Source organism: Oncorhynchus gorbuscha, linkage group LG11 (assembly GCF_021184085.1).
Source record: "Oncorhynchus gorbuscha isolate QuinsamMale2020 ecotype Even-year linkage group LG11, OgorEven_v1.0, whole genome shotgun sequence".
In the NCBI taxonomy this organism is placed as follows: Eukaryota; Metazoa; Chordata; class Actinopteri; order Salmoniformes; family Salmonidae; genus Oncorhynchus; species Oncorhynchus gorbuscha.
Genome location: NC_060183.1, coordinates 79,032,112 through 79,053,829, shown reverse-complemented (window position 1 = coordinate 79,053,829; position 21,718 = coordinate 79,032,112). Strand labels below are relative to the sequence as shown.

At 46.7% G+C, this 21,718-nt stretch overlaps 1 protein-coding gene and 1 non-coding gene across 2 annotated transcripts in view; one reads left to right on the top strand and one right to left on the bottom strand.

Annotated features, from left to right (window-relative positions):
* LOC123989530 (A disintegrin and metalloproteinase with thrombospondin motifs 19-like) overlaps positions 1-21,718 on the top strand; it is a 136,853-nt gene that overhangs the window by 63,846 nt on the left and 51,289 nt on the right. Inside the window, 4 exon segments of the mRNA XM_046290604.1 lie at positions 276-424; positions 8,458-8,585; positions 12,206-12,326; positions 14,093-14,173. Of these exon segments, the coding sequence (XP_046146560.1) occupies positions 276-424; positions 8,458-8,585; positions 12,206-12,326; positions 14,093-14,173 (479 nt within the window).
* trnaa-ugc lies at positions 13,133-13,211 on the bottom strand. Its single transcript has one exon. It is a non-coding gene; the product is annotated as a tRNA-Ala (tRNA).

The window sequence follows — 21,718 nt, the reverse complement described above, 5'->3', positions numbered from 1 at the left end:
CACTGTAACAACTGTCTCTGAGTAGAGTCCCGGGTACTTTACATCTTTGAGTACATTTTAGTCATTTAGCAAACACTCTTATCCAGAGTAATTGGGATTCAGTGCTAAATGGCACATGGACAGATTTTTCACCCTGTTCGGCTTGAGGATTAGAACCAGCAACCTTTCAGTTACTGGTCTAACGCACCTTATCCGCCAGGGTGCAGGAGCTTTACTTATTTGATCTTGCCCTTCACTCCATGCATTTTGTTTTGTATTGTCTCTGTTGGGACCAGTGGGAAAAGCCGGGACTGTGTCGGCTCCAGGATGCAGTACAGGCTGTGTGAGAACCTACCCTGCCCTGCTGGGAGCCCCAGCTTCAGAGACCAACAATGCCAGACCTTCAATCGCCCCTCCCTGCACTGGCACTCCGTCATGGATGATGGTATATATCTAGATCATAGACTGTATAACAAAACAAATACATTGCAAAGGCTGCCTGTCATACACCTCCGATTTCGCATTTCAGCACCGTTTTCTCACTCCTTGCGCCTCGTGGCGCCTCATTGAGGCGACCATGTCATGTCCAACCACACTGCTGTCTCGTCCATGATAATGATGATGTTCTCCTTTATCTTATTTTGCCCGGTACTCACTGAAGTTTACACCTGCATTTATTTGAAACATTTATTTGCTGAAATGCTGATGCCCGGCTATTAAAAGGGACAGGCAGCTTTTTTGAGACTGCGTTTAAGTTGAAGTTTTACTGTACACTATTCACAATTACTGCAGTGCAGTTCTCTAAACCACCAAACTCTCTCTTAGACACTAACTCTCAAACTGTAATATCTTGCTTTGCTCAAGCCTCTTCCTTGGTCTAACTGTGCCTGCTTGGAGTAGAGTTGGGAGCCAAACCGGTCTGTGTGTGTTTGAGCGTGCTGGTGCGTGTGTGTGTGTGTGTGTGTGTGTGTGTGTGTGTGTGTGTGTGTGTGTGTGTGTGTGTGTGTGTGTGTGTGTGTGTGTGTGTGTGTGTGTGTGTGTGTGTGTGTGTGTGTGTGTGTGTGTGTGTGTGTGTGTGTGTGTGTGTGTGTGAGGCCCATGTTAGCGGCACCCCCAGGCTACAGTAATTGGACCTGGGTTCTGACAAACAGGCTCTCCAGTGGCTCTCTCTCTCTCTCTGCTCTGGATGACATCACTAGATGACTTCACTAGATGACTTCACTAGATGACTTCACTAGATGACTTCACTAGATGACATAAATAGATGACTTCACTAGATGACTTCACTAGATGACTTCACTAGATGACTTCACTAGATGACATAAATAGATGACTTCACTAGATGACTTCACTAGATGACTTCACTAGATGACATAAATAGATGACTTCACTAGATGACTTCACTAGATGACTTCACTAGATGACTTCACTAGATGACATCACTAGATGACTTCACTAGATGACTTCACTAGATGACATAAATAGATGACTTCACTAGATGACTTCACTAGATGACTTCACTAGATGACTTCACTAGATGACTTCACTAGATGACATAAATAGATGACTTCACTAGATGACTTCACTAGATGACATCACTAGATGACTTCACTAGATGACTTCACTAGATGACTTCACTAGATGACATAAATAGATGACTTCACTAGATGACTTCACTAGATGACTTCAGATGACTTCACTAGATGACTTCACTAGATGACATAAATAGATGACTTCACTAGATGACTTCACTAGATGACTTCACTAGATGACATCACTAGATGACTTCACTAGATGACTTCACTAGATGACATAAATAGATGACTTCACTAGATGACTTCACTAGATGACTTCACTATATGACCTCACTAGATGACATAAATAGATTACTTCACTAGATGACTTCACTAGATGACTTCACTAGATGACATAAATAGATTACTTCACTAGATGACTTCACTAGATGACTTCACTATATGACCTCACTAGATGACTTCACTAGATGACATCACTAGATGACTTCACTAGAGGACTTCACTATATGACCTCACTAGATGACTTCACTAGATGACATCACTGGATGACATCTCTGGGTGACATCGCTAGATGACTTCACTAGATGACATCACTAGATGACTTCACTAGATGACCTCACTAGATGACTTCACTAGATGACATCACTGGATGACATCTCTGGATGACATCACTAGATGACTTCACTAGATGACATCACTAGATTACTTCACTGCACAGACGCTCTGCCTGCTGGAGCACAAAGCTCCTTTCATCAGGCAAGGGGTCTCTCTCTCCTTCTCTCCCTCTCTATTTCTCTCTTCCTATCTATCTATCTGTCTCTCACTCTGTCTGTCTCTATGTCCCTCTCTCAATTCAATTTCAAATTCAATTTCAATTTAATGGGCTTTATTGGCATGGGAAACATATGTTCACTCACAAAAGTTCCAGAAGAATAAAGACATTTCAAATGTCATTATTTCCACATACAGTGTTGTAATGATCTGCAATAGTTAAAGTACAAAATAAATAAACATAAACATAAATATAGGTTATATTTACAATGGTGTTTGTTATTCACTGGTTGCCATTTGCTTGTGGCAACAAGTCACAAATCTTGCTGCTGTGATGGCACACTAAGGTATTTCACCTAATAGATATGGGAGTTGATCAAAATTAGATTTATTTTCAAATTCTTTGTGGGTCTGTGTAATCTGAGGGAAAAATGTGTCTCTAATATGGTCATACATTTGGCAGGAGGTTAGGAAGTGCAGCTCAGTTTCCACCTCATTTTGTGGGCAGTGAGCACATAGCCTGTCTTCTCTTGAGAGCCTGGTCTGTGGCCTCTCTCTCTCTCTCTCTCTCTCTCTCTCTCTCTCTCTCTCTCTCTCTCTCTCTCTCTCTCTCTCTCTCTCTCTCTCTCTCTCTCTCTCTCTCTCTCTCTCTCTCTCTCTCTCTCTCTCTCTCTCTGAGCTGATTGGTGAAGAATCTGTCGATATGCCCTTGAGCAAGGCACTAAACCCTAATTGTTCCTGTAAGTCTCTCTGGATAAGAACATCTGCTAAATGACTAAACTTTAAATTATAGCTTGCGGATACAATGCATTCCTCAAATGCACTCATGGTTGATATAGATGATCAAAACCATCTTTGATAAGTAACAGGTATTTAGACTGGCTCCCGATGCTCCCAATCCCACATTCCTCCATATTTGGAGCAGAGAGGGGTAAAAATTGGCTTTGACTGTGAGATTTGGGAGATAGCGAGTGTTGGACATCCCATGTGTACAACACGATGCTGCTGCTGGAAGGCTGCTCGCATAGCTCTGACCTCAAGTCTGTGTCTCAAACGCCACCCTATTCCCTATATAGTGCCCTACTTTTGACCAGAACCCTATGGGCCCATTTGGGATGCAGACCAAGTGTGCGCTCGGTGCCAAGTCCTGGCATATTGCACAAATCAGTATAAACCTGTCGGGCCGCATGTACGCACGCTTAAGTGTTCAAAGATGGGGATTGAATGTTTACAACGTAGCCTCGTCAAACACTGTAAGAGATGAATGCGTCTGGAAGATGCTTCGCGACGCCGCAATTAGTTACATCTTGGCCCCCTGCTCAACCAAGCTAGACCAAAACGAAGGCGGGTGGCTTTTTAAACATATCGCTGGCTTTTTAAACATATCGCTGGCATAAACATTTTGACATGAGACGAGATAAGGATGTAAGAGAGTGTGTAGGGTTTATGAGGAAAGCAGCTGGCCCTGCTCCAGCGGTGTTCTGTTTAAAGCATCATTAAGATTCCAGACTCCACGTGAGCTTTTAAAAGAGCAATCTGCAGTTCAAACAACAACAACACATTGGACATCTGAGAATGGTAAAGAATTCAAATTCAAATTCATAGACATTGCTAAGGTATCACGTTTTAGGGAAGAGACAGATGCAGACAGTGTCGAAGTAACAAAGGTGTATTACTAGAACGGGGCAGGCAAAACGACAGGTCATGTGTCAGAGGTCAGTAATCCAGATCAGAGTCAAAAGGTACAGAACGGCAGGCAGTTTCAGGGCAGGAAGAGGTCAATAATCCAGGGCGGTGTGACAAGGTGCAAAACCGGGAAACTAGAAAACAGGGACTAAAGAAAAAGAAAGGAGCAAGGGGGAAAATGCCGATAGACTTGATGGACAAAACGAACTGGTAACAGACAAACAGAGAACACAGGTATAAATACACTGGGGATAATTGTCACGCCCTGGCCATAGAGAGGCTTTTATTCTGTATTTTGGTTAGGCTAGGGTGGGCATTCCAGTTTCTTTTTTCTATGTTTTCTATTTCTTTGTTTTTGACCAAGTGTGGTTCCCAATCAGAGGCAGCTGTCTATTGTTGTCTCTGTTTGGGAAACATACTTAGGCAGCTTTTTTCCCACCTGTGTTTTGTGGGTAGTTGTTTTCTGTATAGTTTTTTTGCCTTACAGAACTGTTCGTTTTTCTCTTTGGTATTTTGTTTGAGTGTTTTGATCAATAAAAATCATAAACACTTACCACGCTGCGCTTTGGTCCGATCCTTTGGTCCGATCGTGGCCAGGAGGAGCAGGGATCCTGGGCCTGGGAAAAGAGTGAGTTGAGGAGCTCATGGACATGGGAGGAGGTTATGACAGGGGACAAGACACTGCCATAGAAACAGGCGGAAAACGGGAGGAACGGCGAAGATACCAGGAGTCACGGCAACGAGGCAAGCATGAGAGGCAGCCCCCAATTTTATGAGGGGGGCACATGGGGAGATTGGCGGAGTCAGGGTTCAGACCTGAGCCAACTCCCCTTGGTTACCGTGGGGAGCGAATAACTGGTCAAGCGCCAGTTCTGCGCACCATGCCTTCAGTGCGCAGCCACAGCCCGGTGCGCTCTCTGCAAGCTCCCCGCAGTTGCCGTGCTAGAGTGGGCATTCAGCCAGGAGGGATTGTGCCGGCTCAGCGCTCCTGGCCTCCGGTGTGTCTCTTCGGCCCAGGTAATCCTGCGCATCTCTACGCACGGTGTCCCCAGTTTGACCAGCTAAGCCCAGTGCGGCCTGTTCCAGCTCCCCACACTATCCAGCCAGGACGAGTTGTGCCAGCTCTGTGCTCCAGACCTCCGGTGGGCCTCCACGGTCCAGTGTGTCCTGCGCTGGCTCTACGCACTATGCCCCCAGTGCGCCTCCACGGTCCAGTGTGTCTTGCGCTGGCTCTAAGCACTATGCCCCCAGTGCGCCTCCACGGTCCAGTGTGTCCTGCGCTGGCTCTACGCACTCCACACTCACCAAGCTAGAGTGGGTATCCAGCCAGGACGTGTTGTGGTAGCTCCACTCACTAGGCTACCAGTACGCCTCCTCAGTCCGGTGAGACCTGTTCCAGCTCCACGTAGGAAGCCTCCAGTGAGGATCCATGGCACGAAGCCTCCAGCGTAGATCCGCAGTCCGGAGCCTCCAGCGACGGTCCCCATTCCAGAGCCTGCAGCGACGGTCCCCAGTCCGGAGCCTCCAGCGACGGTCCCCAGTCAGGAGCCTCCAGCGACGGTCCCCACTCCGGAGCCTCCAGCAACGGTCCCCAGTCCAGAGCCTGCAGCAACGGTCCCCAGTCCGGAGCCTCCGGCGATGATCAATGTTCGGTTTCCTCCGGCGATGATATGCGGCCCAGTTCCTCCAGTGAAGGGCCATGCACTAGGGCCGCCACCAAAGCGAAGGGATCTGCGGGCGGAGGGGGGTCTACGTCCCGCACCGGAGCCGCCACCGTGAAGAGATGCCCACCCGGACCCTCCCCCAGGGCATGACAGTACTGTCGCAACCTGGCCATAGAGAGGCTTTTATTCTCTATTTTGGTTAGGCCAGGGTGTGACTAGGGTGGACATTCTAGTTTCTTTATTTCTATGTTTTCTATTTCTTTGTTTTTTGCAGAGTGTGGTTCATACTTAGGCAGCCTTTTTCCCACATGTGTTTTGTGGGTAGTTGTTTTCTGTATAGTTTTTTTGCCTTACAGAACTGTTAGTTTTTCTCTTTGTTATTTTGTTTAGAGTGTTTTGACCAATAAAAATCATGAACACTTACCACGCTGCTCTTTGGTCCGATCCTCATTCCGACGAGAGCTGTGACAATAATGGGGAAGATGGGCAACAGCTGGAGAGGGATGAAGACAAGTACAAACACAGGTGAAACAGATCAGTGTGTGACATGGATACAAGGACTAACCATTGAGGAGATTGCCCCTTTAAACACTGCCCTAGTATTTATCTTGTTTCAACAACATATACACACTTGCTGCATGCAGGCTGCACAGTAGGCCCTCCTAGTCCTATAGATATCTTAGTATGGAGTCAGTCCAGCATCTAAAGGTATTGTGTAACCCAAGGCTCTCACACCCTGTTCCCGAAGAGCTACTCTCCTGTAGGTTTTCGCTCCAACCCCAATTGTAACTAACTTGATTCAACTTATCAACCAGCTAATTATTAGAATCATGTGCACCAAATTGGGGTTGGAGTGAAAACCTACAGGATGGTAGATCTCCGGGAGAGCCCTGATGTAACCTATAAATGTCAATACAATGTTTAGTATTTTAGGTTTCTCAGAATAGAAATCAGTCTTTGCACATTGACCAAAGACAGTCTGTGAAAAATCAAACTTGCGTCTTATTTCATGAATTATAATGTAAATGTAAAATGTATAAATGTGCTTCTAAAACACCATGAAGAAGATATCCATAGAAAACAGAAAGTGTCACCTAATGTTTTTTATAAATGGTGCATCCAATCCAGTTGTATTATTCTCCAACATTTAGTCCGTGTGTTTAAACCTCGGAGATAACCGAGCTGCGTGAGCTCAGACGCCTCTTGAATATCAACCGTCAACTTCTGTTCATTTTCCAATGATTCTACATGTGGATACGGTCCAAACAGCCATAACAATGTTTGTCATCACCCAGGAGGTGATAGCTAACACATTGCAGCCACACGCTGCTTTTTAGCCCTTCGATCTCTGGCGTGTCTGACCTGTAAAATAACTTTCTGACATGTCTGGGTGGATGTCTGGGTTGAACCTATTTTTAGCTGGTTGTCATGAAGGTCACAATGGGGTCGTGTAACGGTCATGAACATAAGGCATGTGATATCATATCACCATGCTCTTAACACAAATATCTGTGGTACACTCATAGGAAAAAAAAAGAGTTCCAATGGGTTCTACATGGAACCAAAAGGGTTCTACATTGAAGCCAAAAGGGTTCTACCTGGAACCAAAAAGGGTTATTCAAAGGGGACAGCCGAAGAACCCTTTTAGGTTCTAGATAGCGCATTTCTTTCCTGAGTGTAGTAGTTCAAAGCTAATAGATATGGTATCGGGCATGAACCTCAAGATGAGGTCATGTAGGGGTTGTGTATGGGTAATGATGGGGTGATGTAGGGGTTGTGTATGGGTAATGATGGGGTGATGTAGGGGTTGTGTATGGGTAATGATGGGGTGATATAGTGGTTGTGTATGGGTAATGATGTTGGTGATGTAGGGGTTGTGTATGGGTAATGATGGGGTGGTGTAGGGGTTGTGTATGGGTAATGATGGGGTGATGTAGGGGTTGTGTATGGGTAATGATGGGGTGATGTAGGTGTTGTATATGGGTAATGATGGGGTGATGTAGGGGTTGTGTATGGGTAATGATGGGGTTATGTAGGGGTTGTGTATGGGTAATGATGGGGTGATGTAGGGGTTGTGTATGGGTAATGATAGGGTGATGTAGGGGTTGTGTATGGGTAATGATGGGGTTATGTAGGGGTTGTGTATGGGTAATGATGGGGTTATGTAGGGGTTGTGTATGGGTAATGATGGGGTGATGTAGGGGTTGTGTATGGGTAATGATGGGGTTATGTAGGGGTTGTGTATGGGTAATGATGGGGTTATGTAGGGGTTGTGTATGGGTAATGATGGGGTGATGTAGCGGTCAAAATGATAGAGCATGGTAATATGATATGAAAGGATAGGATCTGATAGGTTCAGAAATTATAGGATAGGATATTCTCTATATGGTGACCTACTTTACATTAAATGGCACCCTATTCTCTATATGGTGCACTACTTTACATTAAATGGCACCCTATTCTATATATGGTGCACTACTTTACATTGAATGGCACCCTATTCTCTATATGGTGCACTACTTTACATTAAATGGCACCCTATTCTCTATATGGTGATTTACTTTACATTAAATGGCACCCTATTCTCTATATGGTGCACTACTTTACATTAAATGGCACCCTATTCTCTATATGGTAACCTACTTTACATTAAATGGCACCCTCTCTTCTCTACTCTCCCCAACCCCCACCTCCTATCCCCTCTTACTTGTCTACTCTTCTCCTCCCCATATCCTCTCTCTTCCTCCCCTCCCTCCCTCCTCCTCCTCACTCTCCTCACTTCCTCCTCCTCTCTCTCCTCCCCTCCCCTCTCTCTCTTCCAGAGAGGCCCTGTACACTGTTCTGTTCCTCCACAGGGAAAGAACAACCCCGCCTCCTGGCTGAGAAGGTGCTGGATGGAACCTCCTGCGGCTCTCAGGAGTCAGGCCTCTGTGCCAACGGGACATGTCAGGTACACCAGTCATGTGACAGGGGACTTTTCAGGTACACCAGTCATGTGACAGGGGACTTTTCAGGTACACTAGTCATGTGACAGGGGACTTTTCAGATACACCAGTCATGTGACAGGGGACTTTTCAGGTACACCAGTCATGTGACAGGGGACTTTTCAGGTACACCAGTCATGTGACAGGGGACTTTTCAGGTACACCAGTCATGTGACAGGGGACTTTTCAGGTACACCAGTCATGTGAAGTTGCCCCTAGACGCTGATCTTGGGTCAGTGCGTATCCCCACTAAAGGTTAAGGTTTGGATTGGGGCAGGGGAAGCTGATCCTAGATCTGTACCTAGAGGAAATTACATATCATGTGGCATGGGACTTGTCAGGTACACCAGTCATGTGACAGGGGACTAGTTAGGTTCCAGTGTGTTCTACATTTTCAGTAATTCAATGGTAGATTTACACAATATAGTTCTAAATAAAGCTGGAAGTTTTGCATCTCTTCATGGCACACAAAACCCAAAGTCCTGGAGATTTTTGTAAGTGTTATTCGTAGCCATCTCACGCAACATTTTTCTGATGTCTCTGATGATGCAGGTTAGTCTGATCTGATGTCACAGTTCTCGGACAGCAAAATTGTGAAAAATGTTCCATATTGCAGAAAGAGAAAGTCATTTTCCAAGCTGTTTCCCCAACACATTCCATGTCTCCTTCCAAACACAGTCTTCAATGTCACGTCCAGCAAGAAAATAAATGGTGCTTAAATCACTGACCCAAAATGGTGCCCTATTCTCTATTTAGTGCACAATTGTTTTTACCAGGGCCCATAGGACTTTGGTCACAAGTAGTGCACTGTGTAGGGAATAGTGTGCAATTTGGGTCACAGACCCATTGTTATCGGCGGAGCCCCACAGCCACCCTCCATTATGTTGACTGCACTCCCAGGAGCAGGAGAACGTGCCTGCAGTAGACAGACGATCAACCCATGACCAGAACCTATTTCTCTGGTAGAAAAATAGACAACTGGGGAATATTTCAGAAAACACAGGGATGATTTGCGGGGATTATTTTCTGCTATCTGGGCTGGAGAGAGATGAAAAAGAGAGAGAGAGAGAGAAAGAGAGAGGGGAAGAGCGAGAGAGAGAGCGGGGACGAGAGAGAGGGGAAGAGAGAGGGAGAGAGGGGACGAGAGAGAGGGGAAGAGAGAGAGAGAGAGAGAGAGAGAGAGAGAGAGGAAGAGAGAGAGAGAGAGAAAGGGGACGAGAGAGAGAAAGGGAGAGGGGACGGGAGAGAGAGAAGAAGAGAGAGAGAGAGAGAAAGAGAGAGGGAGAGAGAGAGAGAGAGAGAGAGAGAGAGAGAGAGAGAGAGAGAGAGGGGACGAGAGAGAGGGGAAGAGAGGGAGAGAGAGGGAGAGAGAGAGAGAGAGAGAGAGAGAGAGAGAGAGAGAGAGAGAGAGAGAGAGAGAGAGGCAGACAGACAGAGAGAGAGGCAGACAGAGAGAGAGAGAGAGAGAAAGGCGGACAGAGAGAAAGGCAGACAGATAGGCAGACAGAGAGTAAGAGAGAAAGGCAGAGAGAGAGAAAGACAGACAGACAGACAGGCAGACAGAGAGCGAGAGAAACAGAGTAATATGTTGCTCTGGCGTTGTAAGGATGTTTCCACGCTCCCAGAGTAGGTCGTGGCCCAAGCCCCAGCACACACCCATCATCCTCTCTGACACACGGATGGCCCATCTGTGAACTGCTGGCTCTTGGTCAAAAGAATCTGCTCTCCAGCTACGTATTTTTTTATACATTTATTTATTTATTTTTAACCTTTATTAATCTAGGCAAGTTAGTTATGAACAAATTCTTATTTACAATGACGGTCTACCGGGGAGCATTGGGTTAACTGCCTTGTTCAGGGGTAGAATGACAGATTTTTACCTTATCTGCTCGGGGATTCAATCCAGCAACCCTTCAGTTACTGGCCCCACACTCTAACCACTAGGCTGCCCCTATTGCATAGTACTGTCTGCCTACCATAGTACTGTCTGATCACCATAGTACTGTCTACTCACCACTGTACTGTCTGATCACCATAGTACTGTCTGATCAGTACTGTCTACTCACCATGGTACTGTCAGATCACCATGGTACTGTCTGATCACCATAGTACTGTCTGCCTACCATAGTACTGTCTGATCACCATGGTACTGTCTGATCACCATAGTACTGTCTACTCACCATAGTACTGTCTGATCACCATAGTACTCTCTACTCACCATAGTACTGTCTGATCACCATAGTACTGTCTGATCAGTACTGTCTACTCACCATAGTACTGTCTACTCACCATGGTACTGTCTGATCACCATAGTACTGTCTGATCACCATAGTACTCTCTACTCACCATAGTACTGTCTGATCACCATAGTACTGTCTGATCACCATAGTACTGTCTGATCACCATAGTACTGTCTGATCACCATAGTACTGTCTGATCACCATAGTACTGTCTGATCACCATAGTACTGTCTGATCACCATAGTACTGTCTGATCACCATGGTACTGTCTGATCACCATAGTACTGTCTGATCACCATAGTACTCTCTACTCACCATAGTACTGTCTGATCACCATAGTACTGTCTGATCACCATAGTACTGTCTGATCACCATAGTACTCTCTACTCACCATAGTACTGTCTGATCACCATAGTACTGTCTGATCACCATAGTACTATATGTATTGGTCAGGTTTGGTTCCTACATACACCCCTGGCTAAACTGGGCCTGTTTGGTTCCTAGTGAATACACCCCTGGCTAAACTGGGCCTGTTTGGTTCCTAGTGAAAACACTCCTGGCTAAACTGGGCCTGTTTGGTTCCTAGTGAAAACACCCCTGGCTAAACTGGGCCTGTTTGGTTCCTAGTGAAAACACCCCTGGCTAAACTGGGCCTGTTTGGTTCCTAGTGAAAACACCCCTGGCTAAACTGGGCCTGTTTGGTTCCTAGTGAAAACACCCCTGGCTAAACTGGGCCTGTTTGGTTCCTAGTGAAAACACCCCTGGCTAAACTGGGCCTGTTTGGTTCCTAGTGAAAACACCCCTGGCTAAACTGGGCCTGTTTGGTTCCTAGTGAAAACACCCCTGGCTAAACTGGGATGTACAATACACATTAACAGATGCTGTCCTACATTATACTTCTCTATCACCCACCCAAATCAGCCCTCCACCCAAAGTAGTCTCCTATTGTACAAAAATATGTCTTGGCCTGTCTGAGATTACAGTAGTATGTAGACAGTAGTATGTAGACAGTAGTATGTAGACAGTAGACAGTAGTATGTAGACAGTAGTGTGTAGACAGTAGTATGTAGACAGTAGTATGTAGACAGTAGACAGTAGTATGTAGACAGTAGTATGTAGACATAATGAATTACTGAATGTTTCTGCATATTGTCCAAGTTCTCCAAAGCACCCGAACTCGACTGTCAGTCAACAGTCGATCAAACCTTTTTTTAAACCACCACTGCCCCCCCCTCCCTCCCCCTCGTCATCAGAGGACAACATTATTTTAAGCTTTATTTCTGTTTAACTGTATTATCTACAATGTGAGAATGTCGTTAACCCAAGGTTTCTGTGTTGTTGTCTAGAAAGTGGGCTGTGACAGGATCCTGAGTTCGATGGCAAGAGAGGACCACTGTGGGGTGTGTAATGGCAACGGCAAGTCTTGTAAAGTCATCAAGGGGAACTTCAACCACACCAAAGGAGCAGGTACCGTACCCCCTCAGTAGGTTTAGGGCAACCTTGCCCCTAGACGCTGATCTTGGGTCAGTTTAGCATTTTCCCCACGAATGGTTAAGGTTAGGATTCGGGGAAGAGGAAGCTGATCAAAGATCTGTACCTAGGGGGAATCTTCAAAGTGCTGCGTGTACTGTAATGTTACCTCTCTGGCTGCCAATCTCCCTCGGTTTGTCTTAGAGAGTCTCACAGATCTGGACTTTATCTCCTAACAAGCTGCAGCACTATTACAGGGAATGTTCTTCATATTTGAATGAAGTGTATGGATTAAAAAAACGTGTTGAATTACTGTTGATAATCTCCCTAAATGATTTATATCCAAGTTGGATTGAATTTTGATTAAACTTTTACAGATCATTCATCACTTTCTATTGTAGCTTGTTGGTTAAAAAAATATATTGGTTGTATGTTTAAGCAATAAGGCCCGAGGGGGTGTGGTATATGGCCAATATACCACGGCTAAGGGCCGTTCTTACGCGCGACGCAACGTGGAGTGCCTGGACTCAGCCCTTATCCGTGGTATATTGGCCATTTATCACAAACCCCCGAGGTGCCTTATTGCTATTATAAACTATTTACCAACGTAATCAGAGCAGGAAAATAAATGTTTTGTCATACCCGTGGTATACAGTCTGATATACCACAGCTGTCAGCCAATCAGCATTCAGGGTTTGAACCACCCAGTTTATAATGCTCTATAATAAGTTTTAAATTTAAGTCATTTAGCAGATGCTCTTATCCAGAGTGAGAAAGCCTTTTTTTGTATTTTTTCCCCATACTGGTTCCCTCCCGTGGGAATTGAACCCACAACCCTGGCATTGCAAGTGTCATGCTCTACCAACTGAGCCACATGGTACCAGTATGGTGAAAAAGTAATGACATCATTATTAACTACCAATAAAAGTTTACCACAGCTCTCAAGGAGAGAGAAATCAGGAAGGAATTTACAGCTCTTCTTCTTTTTGTTGTTGTTCACACACGGGGTCCGATTATTAAAACTCATCATTATTCACAAGAGACAGAGTTAAGTATTTATATCAAACTGGATGTCACAAACGGACAGTTTTTTAGTTAGGTCAGTTAGGTACTTGCAGAGTTATTTTCTGCTCTGAAAAAGGAAAAAAAAGGACCTAGCCTCTCCTCAGTGGACCCTGAATCAGCACGAAGCTGCATCTTAAAGACTGGGCAAAGTTTTTTTTTAAAATCACCCTTTTGAATACTACTTCAAAGCAAGTTCAGATTACACAGCGAACAATGTCAACATCCTGTGCGATGAATGGCTATGGCTCGGCAACGGTGAGGAACACCTTTCTCGACCTTGAATGGATCTCATTCATATGTACTCAAGCTCCCCGGACCGCGCTAGGCTAACTGTGACCATCAGTTAGGTAGCAGGGAGACCCCACACATAGATCTATTCACGGCCTGTGATCCCGAGCACAGGGGGTAGAGACACACATGAACACACAGTACAGTACTGTAGCTCTTCCAGTCGACCTGCCTGGCTCTCTTAGGAGTGAAGTGACTGAACTGTACGTTACATGTACACATGGTACTAGTGAGCTAGATAGTTACATTTACATTTACATTTAAGTCATTTAGCAGACGCTCTTATCCAGAGCGACTTACAAATAGTTCTAGTGCAGGCATGGACCCAACAACCGTACAGTTACACCCCCCCACTCCCCCCTCTCTCTACCTCTCTCTTTATCTCTCTCTCTCCACCTCTTTCCCCTCAGGCTATGTGGAAGCTGTGATCATCCCCAAAGGGGCCAGGAGAATCAGAGTGATGGAAGAAAAGCCTGCACAGAGTTATTTGGGTAAGATACGGACCGATGTTGCTTTCAACAGGGTGATACAGTAGCAAACAACTCTCTTGAATCTAGCAGTAGTCCTTTTCTATGTCTCTAATATAGTGCCCATATGACTTGAAATAGAACACATTCTATAGCAGGTGTCTCAAACTGATTTTTGCCTGGGAAGCACATTTTCACTTCACCAAAGTCCAGAGGGCTATATATCCCTATGGCAACCTCATCGTCCACCTCATCGTCCACCTCATCGGCCACCTCATCGGCCACCTCATCGGCCACCTCATCGTCCACCTCATCGGCAACCTCATCGTCCACCTCATTGGCCACCTTATCGGCCACCTCATCAGCCACCTCATCGGCCACCTCATCGGCCACCTCATCGGCCACCTCATCAGCCACCTCATCGGCCACCTCATCGGCCACCTCATCGGCCACCTCATCGTCCACCTCATCGTCCACCTCATCATCCACCTCATCGGCCACCTCATCCGGCTTTACAGAGAGAGCATCAACTCCCACAGCTCTAGCATTCACATCCACACACACTCTCCTCTCATCACTCCTCTCAAGCCCGTTCAAGTCGCTGCTCTTGGATCAGTCCTTCCCCATCTTAAGAGAGAGAACACTTAAGGCGGGCGTACACTCCACGATTTAGCTGTCCCAGACAAGTTTTTGTCGTTGCCTACTTGGGGGTTTGGTCGTCACCAACGCTTGTTTCAATGTGAGCGGGTCATCGACCCAATCTGAGGGTCCCGTCTTTGAGTCGTCCCAGAGGTCCTGTTATTTTCAAACATGTTTGATTTTATCGGTACAAATACTGCAATACTCTTGTAGTGTGAGGTGTGCAACGACAGGTTTTCAGAAAGGTCATCAGCAATAGCCAATGAGAGAAGAAGCCAGTGAGATGATGACATTGTATCGTATCACCCAGAATGTGTAGACTCCAATGATGTATATAAACCATGGATTGCTGATGCTATGCATTAGCCAATGGTAGGCTTTGAAGCCACCGAGGAACAGTTACATCAGTCCTTAAAAAGAAAGTGATGCTTTAAGGAAAATGTTTTTGTATATATTTTATTTTTCTATGTTTAGCTCACATAATATAATTTTAAAGTATGCATTAAGGTGTCTGTAATAGAATACATATGGTAAAAACCAATGTAGACATTAATAAATGCATTTCTCTAGCTGGCAAAATATTTTTTTTACAATGTTGAGGGAGTGCCAAGATGGAGGTGCATTGGCTTCAAAACAGCGCCCCCTGTTAGGTATCTAGTGTATACATAAATCGTTGGTAGATTCTCGAGCAGGAGTGATCACTACTACTAGCCCACTAGTATTTTTACTTTGAAGTTCACAAGCAATGTTATTAAATTCAAAATGTATTGAAGCTGCTACACAATCTATTCACATCATTGTTTTCAGAATCCTCACGACCAACGGAAGAACCTGTAGTGTGTGACCCCTGTCTGCCAGAATGTTTAGTGTGTGACCCCTGTCTGCCAGAATGTTTAGTGTGTGACCCCTGTCTGCCAGAATGTTTAGTGTGTGACCCCTGTCTGCCAGAATGTGTAGTGTGTGACCCCTGTCAGCCAGAATGTGTAGTGTGTGACCCCTGTCAGCCAGAATGTGTAGTGTGTGACCCCTGTCAGCCAGAATGTGTAGTGTGTGACCCCTGTCTGCCAGAATGTGTAGTGTGTGACCTCCGTCTGCCAGAATGTTCAGTGTGTGACCCCTGTCAGCCAGAATGTTCAGTGTGTGACCCCTGTCAGCCAGAATGTGTAGTGTGTGACCCCTGTCTGCCAGAATGTTTAGTGTGTGACCTCCGTCTGCCAGAATGTTCAGTGTGTGACCTCCGTCTGCCAGAATGTTCAGTGTGTGACCCCTGTCTGCCAGAATGTGTAGTGTGTGACCTCCGTCTGCCAGAATGTGTAGTGTGTGACCCCTGTCAGCCAGAATGTGTAGTGTGTGACCCCTGTCAGCCAGAATGTTTAGTGTGTGACCCCTGTCTGCCAGAATGTGTAGTGTGTGACCCCTGTCAGCCAGAATGTTTAGTGTGTGACCCCTGTCTGCCAGAATGTTTAGTGTGTGACCCCTGTCAGCCAGAATGTGTAGTGTGTGACCCCTGTCAGCCAGAATGTTTAGTGTGTGACCCCTGTCAGCCAGAATGTGTAGTGTGTGACCCCTGTCAGCCAGAATGTTTAGTGTGTGACCCCTGTCTGCCAGAATGTTTAGTGTGTGACCCCTGTCTGCCAGAATGTGTAGTGTGTGACCCCTGTCTGCCAGAATGTGTAGTGTGTGACCCCTGTCAGCCAGAATGTGTAGTGTGTGACCCCTGTCAGCCAGAATGTGTAGTGTGTGACCCCTGTCAGCCAGAATGTGTAGTGTGTGACCCCTGTCTGCCAGAATGTGTGTGTGACCCCTGTCAGCCAGAATGTGTGACCCCTGTCAGCCAGAATGTGTAGTGTGTGACCCCTGTCAGCCAGAATGTGTAGTGTGTGACCCCTGTCAGCCAGAATGTGTAGTGTGTGACCCCTGTCAGCCAGAATGTGTAGTGTGTGACCCCTGTCAGCCAGAATGTGTAGTGTGTGACCCCTGTCAGCCAGAATGTGTAGTGTGTGACCCCTGTCTGCCAGAATGTGTAGTGTGTGACCCCTGTCAGCCAGAATGTGTAGTGTGTGACCCCTGTCAGCCAGAATGTGTAGTGTGTGACCCCTGTCAGCCAGAATGTGTAGTGTGTGACCCCTGTCTGCCAGAATGTGTAGTGTGTGACCCCTGTCAGCCAGAATGTGTAGTGTGTGACCTCCGTCTGCCAGAATGTGTAGTGTGTGACCCCTGTCAGCCAGAATGTGTAGTGTGTGACCCCTGTCTGCCAGAATGTGTAGTGTGTGACCCCTGTCAGCCAGAATGTGTAGTGTGTGACCCCTGTCTGCCAGAATGTGTAGTGTGTGACCCCTGTCAGCCAGAATGTGTAGTGTGTGACCCCTGTCAGCCAGAATGTGTAGTGTGTGACCCCTGTCAGCCAGAATGTGTAGTGTGTGACCCCTGTCAGCCAGAATGTGTAGTGTGTGACCCCTGTCAGCCAGAATGTGTAGTGTGTGACCCCTGTCAGCCAGAATGTGTAGTGTGTGACCCCTGTCAGCCAGAATGTGTAGTGTGTGACCCCTGTCAGCCAGAATGTGTAGTGTGTGACCCCTGTCAGCCAGAATGTGTAGTGTGTGCACCACTAAGTTGGGAAGACGAAAAACGTAATGAAAGACGTTTGTTTAATGTGAGAGGCTCAGCGATGTTGGGCTTTTGAAAGTGGTGTAGTATACGCCTGGTATTACTCCCCCAGCTCCTTCACATCTATACAGAGATCACCCCTCTCAGCTTTCATGTGCCCAGTCCACTGCTCTTAGATAAGTCCTTCAGCCAGCTTTAGTGAGAGAGCGTTACTCCCCCAGCTTTCGAGTCTCACTAACTTCCTGAACTCCTCCACATTTCCTCTCATCTTTCACGTGCCCAATCCACTGCTCTCAGATTAGTCAGTCAGCTTTAGTGAGAGAGCATTAGTTCCCCAGCTCCACACATCTCCTCTCATCTCTCATATGGCTGTCTTTCAGATGTCTCTCTTTCAGATGACTCCTAGTGTAACCACACAACACAGGCCCTGCGCTGTATCCACCTGTCTAATATGTGTCAGCAGACCTGCCTGCTATCAGGGAATAATCTGTCTCAAGTGGCACCCTATTCCCTATGTAGTGCCCCACTTATAGCCATTTGGGATTCAGCCTGACTGTTTTCCTCCCCTGCTTGCTAGCGTCCTGACTCCTGCCTTTCATGTGATTAGGAACCACGAGGCGGCTCACTTCGAATACACTGAGAGGCTGCTTGGGCAATCCCATCTATTTCCCCTCCTCTCTACTTCCCCAGTGTCTCTACTACCCCTCCTCTCTACTACCCCAGAGCCTCTACTTCCCCAGAGTCCCTACTTCCCCAGTGTCTCTACTTCCCCAGTGTCTCTACTTCCCCAGTGTCTCTACTTCCCCAGAGTCCCTACTTCCCCAGAGTCTCTACTTCCCCAGAGTCTCTACTTCCCCAGTGTCTCTACTTCCCCTCCTCTCTACTTCCCCTCCTCTCTACTACCCCTCCTCTCTACTTCCTCAGTGTCCCTACTACCCCTCCTCTCTACTACCCCTCCTCTCTACTTCCCCAGTGTCTCTACTTCCCCCTCCTCTCTACTATCCCTCCTCTCTACTTCCCCCTCCTCTCTACTACCCCTCCTCTCTACTACCCCTCCTCTCTACTTCCCCAGTGTCTCTACTTCCCCTCCTCTCTACTTCCCCAGTGTCTCTACTTCCCCAGTGTCTCTACTTCCCCAGAGTCCCTACTTCCCCCTCCTCTCTCCTTCCCCCTCCTCTCTACTTCCCCAGAGTCCCTACTTCCCCCTCCTCTCTCCTTCCCCAGTCTCTACTTCCCCTCCTCTCTACTTCCCCTCCTCTCTACTTCCACAGTGTCTCTACTTCTCCTCCTCTCTACTTCCCCACCTCTCTACTACTCCTCCTCTCTACTTCCCCAGTGTCTCTACTACCCCTCCTCTCTACTACCCCTCCTCTCTACTTCCCCAGTGTCTCTACTTCCCCCTCCTCTCTACTACCCCTCCTCTCTACTTCCTCTCCTCTCTACTACCCCTCCTCTCTACTTCCCCAGTGTCTCTACTTCCCCAGAGTCTCTACTTCCCCAGAGTCTCTACTTCCCCAGTGTCTCTACTTCCCCAGTGTCTCTACTTCCCCAGAGTCCCTACTTCCCCCTCCTCTCTCCTTCCCCAGAGTCTCTACTTCCCCAGAGTCTCTACTTCCCCAGAGTCCCTACTTCCCCCTCCTCTCTACTTCCCCCTCTTCTCTACTTCCCCTCCTCTCTACTTCCCCTGAGCCTCTACCTCCCCAGAGACTCTACTTCCCCAGAGCCTCTACTTCCCCCTCCTCTCTACTACCCCTCCTCTCTACTTCCCCTCCTCTCTACTTCCCCAATGTCTCTACTTCCCCTCACTCTAATTCCCCAGAGACACTACTTTGTCCTCCTCTCTACTTCCCCTCCTCTCTACTTCCCCAGAGCCTCTACTTCCCCAGTCTCTACTTCCCCAGTGTCTCTACTACCCCTCCTCTGTACTTCCCCAGTGTCTCTACTTCCCCTCCTCTACTTCCCCAGAGCCTCTACTTCCCCCTCCTCTCTACTTCCCCTCCTCTCTACTTCCCCAGAGCCTCTACTTCCCCCTCCTCTCTACTTCCCCTCCTCTACTTCCCCCTCCTCTCTACTTCCCCCGTGTCTCTACTTCCCCAGAGTCTCTACTTCCCCAGTGTCTCTACTTCGCCAGTGTCTCTACTTCCCCAGTGTCTCTACTTCCCCAGGGTCTCTACTTCCCCAGGGTCTCTACTTCCCCAGAGTCTCTACTTCCCCAGTGTCTCTACTTCCCCAGGGTCTCTACTTCCCCAGGGTCTCTACTTCCCCAGGGTCTCTACTTCCCCAGATTCTCTACTTCCCCAGTGTCTCTAACTCCCCAGTGTCTCTACTTCCCCAGAGTCTCTACTTCCCCAGTGTCTCTACTACCCCTCCTCTCTACTTCCCTAGAGTCTCTACTTCCCCAGAGTCTCTACTTCCCCAGTGTCTCTACTTCCCCAGTGTCTCTACTACCCCTCCTCTCTACTTCTCCAGTGTCTCTACTTCCCCCACCACCATTCCTTCCTCACTCCCCATTCGCTAAGCCATCCCTCTCCACCCTCCCAGGATGCCAATCTGCTAAGGAGAAGCCAAATGAGTTCAAACGCATGTAGAGGGAAGAGTGATAAGATTGGACAAGAGGTTACTGTTAGGATTCTGGCGAGTGTGTGTGTGTGTGTGTGTGTGTGTGTGTGTGTGTGTGTGTGTGTGTGTGTGTGTGTGTGTGTGTGTGTGTGTGTGTGTGTGTGTGTGTGTGTGTGTGTGTGTGTGTGTGTGTGTGTGTGTGTGTGTGTGTGTGTGTGTGTGTGTGTGTGTGTATTTGTGTGAAGAGATTGTTGTAAATCAATTGTTGTAAATATATATTGATGTTTCAAATAATTTTGTAAACTCGCCAAGCTCCTAAAGTGAAAATTCCCCATAAACTGAAGACAAACACATCTAAGATGAAGGCCTCACAGCTAAACACGTCTAAGATGAAGGACCTGACAGCTAAACGTGTCTAAGATGAAGAACCTCACAGCTAAACGTGTCTAAGATGAAGGACCTCACAGCTAAACGTGTCTAAGATGAAGGACCTCACAGCTAAACGTGTCTAAGATGAAGAACCTCACAGCTAAACGTGTCTAAGATGAAGAACCTCACAGCTAAACACGTCTAAGATGAAGGACCTCACATCTAAACACATCTAAGATGAAGGACCTCACAGCTAAACACATCTAAGATGAAGGACCTCACAGCTAAACACATCTAAGATGAAGGACCTCACAGCTGAACACATCTAAGATGAAGGACCTCACAGCTAAACGTGTCTAAGATGAAGGACCTCACATCTAAACACATCTAAGATGAAGGACCTCACATCTAAACGTGTCTAAGATGAAGGACCTCACATCTAAACACATCTAAGATGAAGGACCTCACATCTAAACGTGTCTAAGATGAAGTACCTCACAGCTCAACACATCTAAGATGAAGGACCTCACATCTAAGATGAAGGACCTCACATCTAAACGTGTCTAAGATGAAGGACCTCACATCTAAACACATCTAAGATGAAGGACCTCACATCTAAACACATCTAAGATGAAGGACCTCACATCTAAACACATCTAAGATGAAGGACCTCACATCTAAACACATCTAAGATGAAGGACCTCACAGCTCAACACATCTAAGATGAAGGACCTCACATCTAAACACATCTAAGACGAAGGACCTCACAGCTCAACACATCTAAGATGAAGGACCTCACAGCTCAACACATCTAAGATGAAGGACCTCACATCTAAACACATCTAAGATGAAGGACCTCACAGCTAAACACATCTAAGATGAAGGACCTCACATCTAAACACGTCTAAGATGAAGGACCTCACATCTAAACATGTCTAAGATGAAGGACCTCACAGCTAAACACATCTAAGACAAAGGACCTCACAGCTCAACACATCTAAGATGAAGGACCTCACAGCTAAACACATCTAAGATGAAGGACCTCACATCTAAACATGTCTAAGATGAAGGACCTCACAGCTCACAACACATCTAAGATGAAGGACCTCACAGATGAAGGACTCAACACATCTAAGATGAAGGACCTCACAGATGAAGGACCTCACAGCTCAACACATCTAAGATGAAGGACCTCACAGCTAAACACATCTAAGATGAAGGACCTCACAGCTCAACACATCTAAGATGAAGGACCTCACAGCTAAGTGGTAAACAGAACTTTAGCCAGACTGCTGCCTTGTATTTTTCCTCCCTCACAGTATCAACAACATCCGTCCACAGAGTGGGTACAAGTTGTGCATCAAAACACTGGAAACATCCCAAAATGGTACTCTA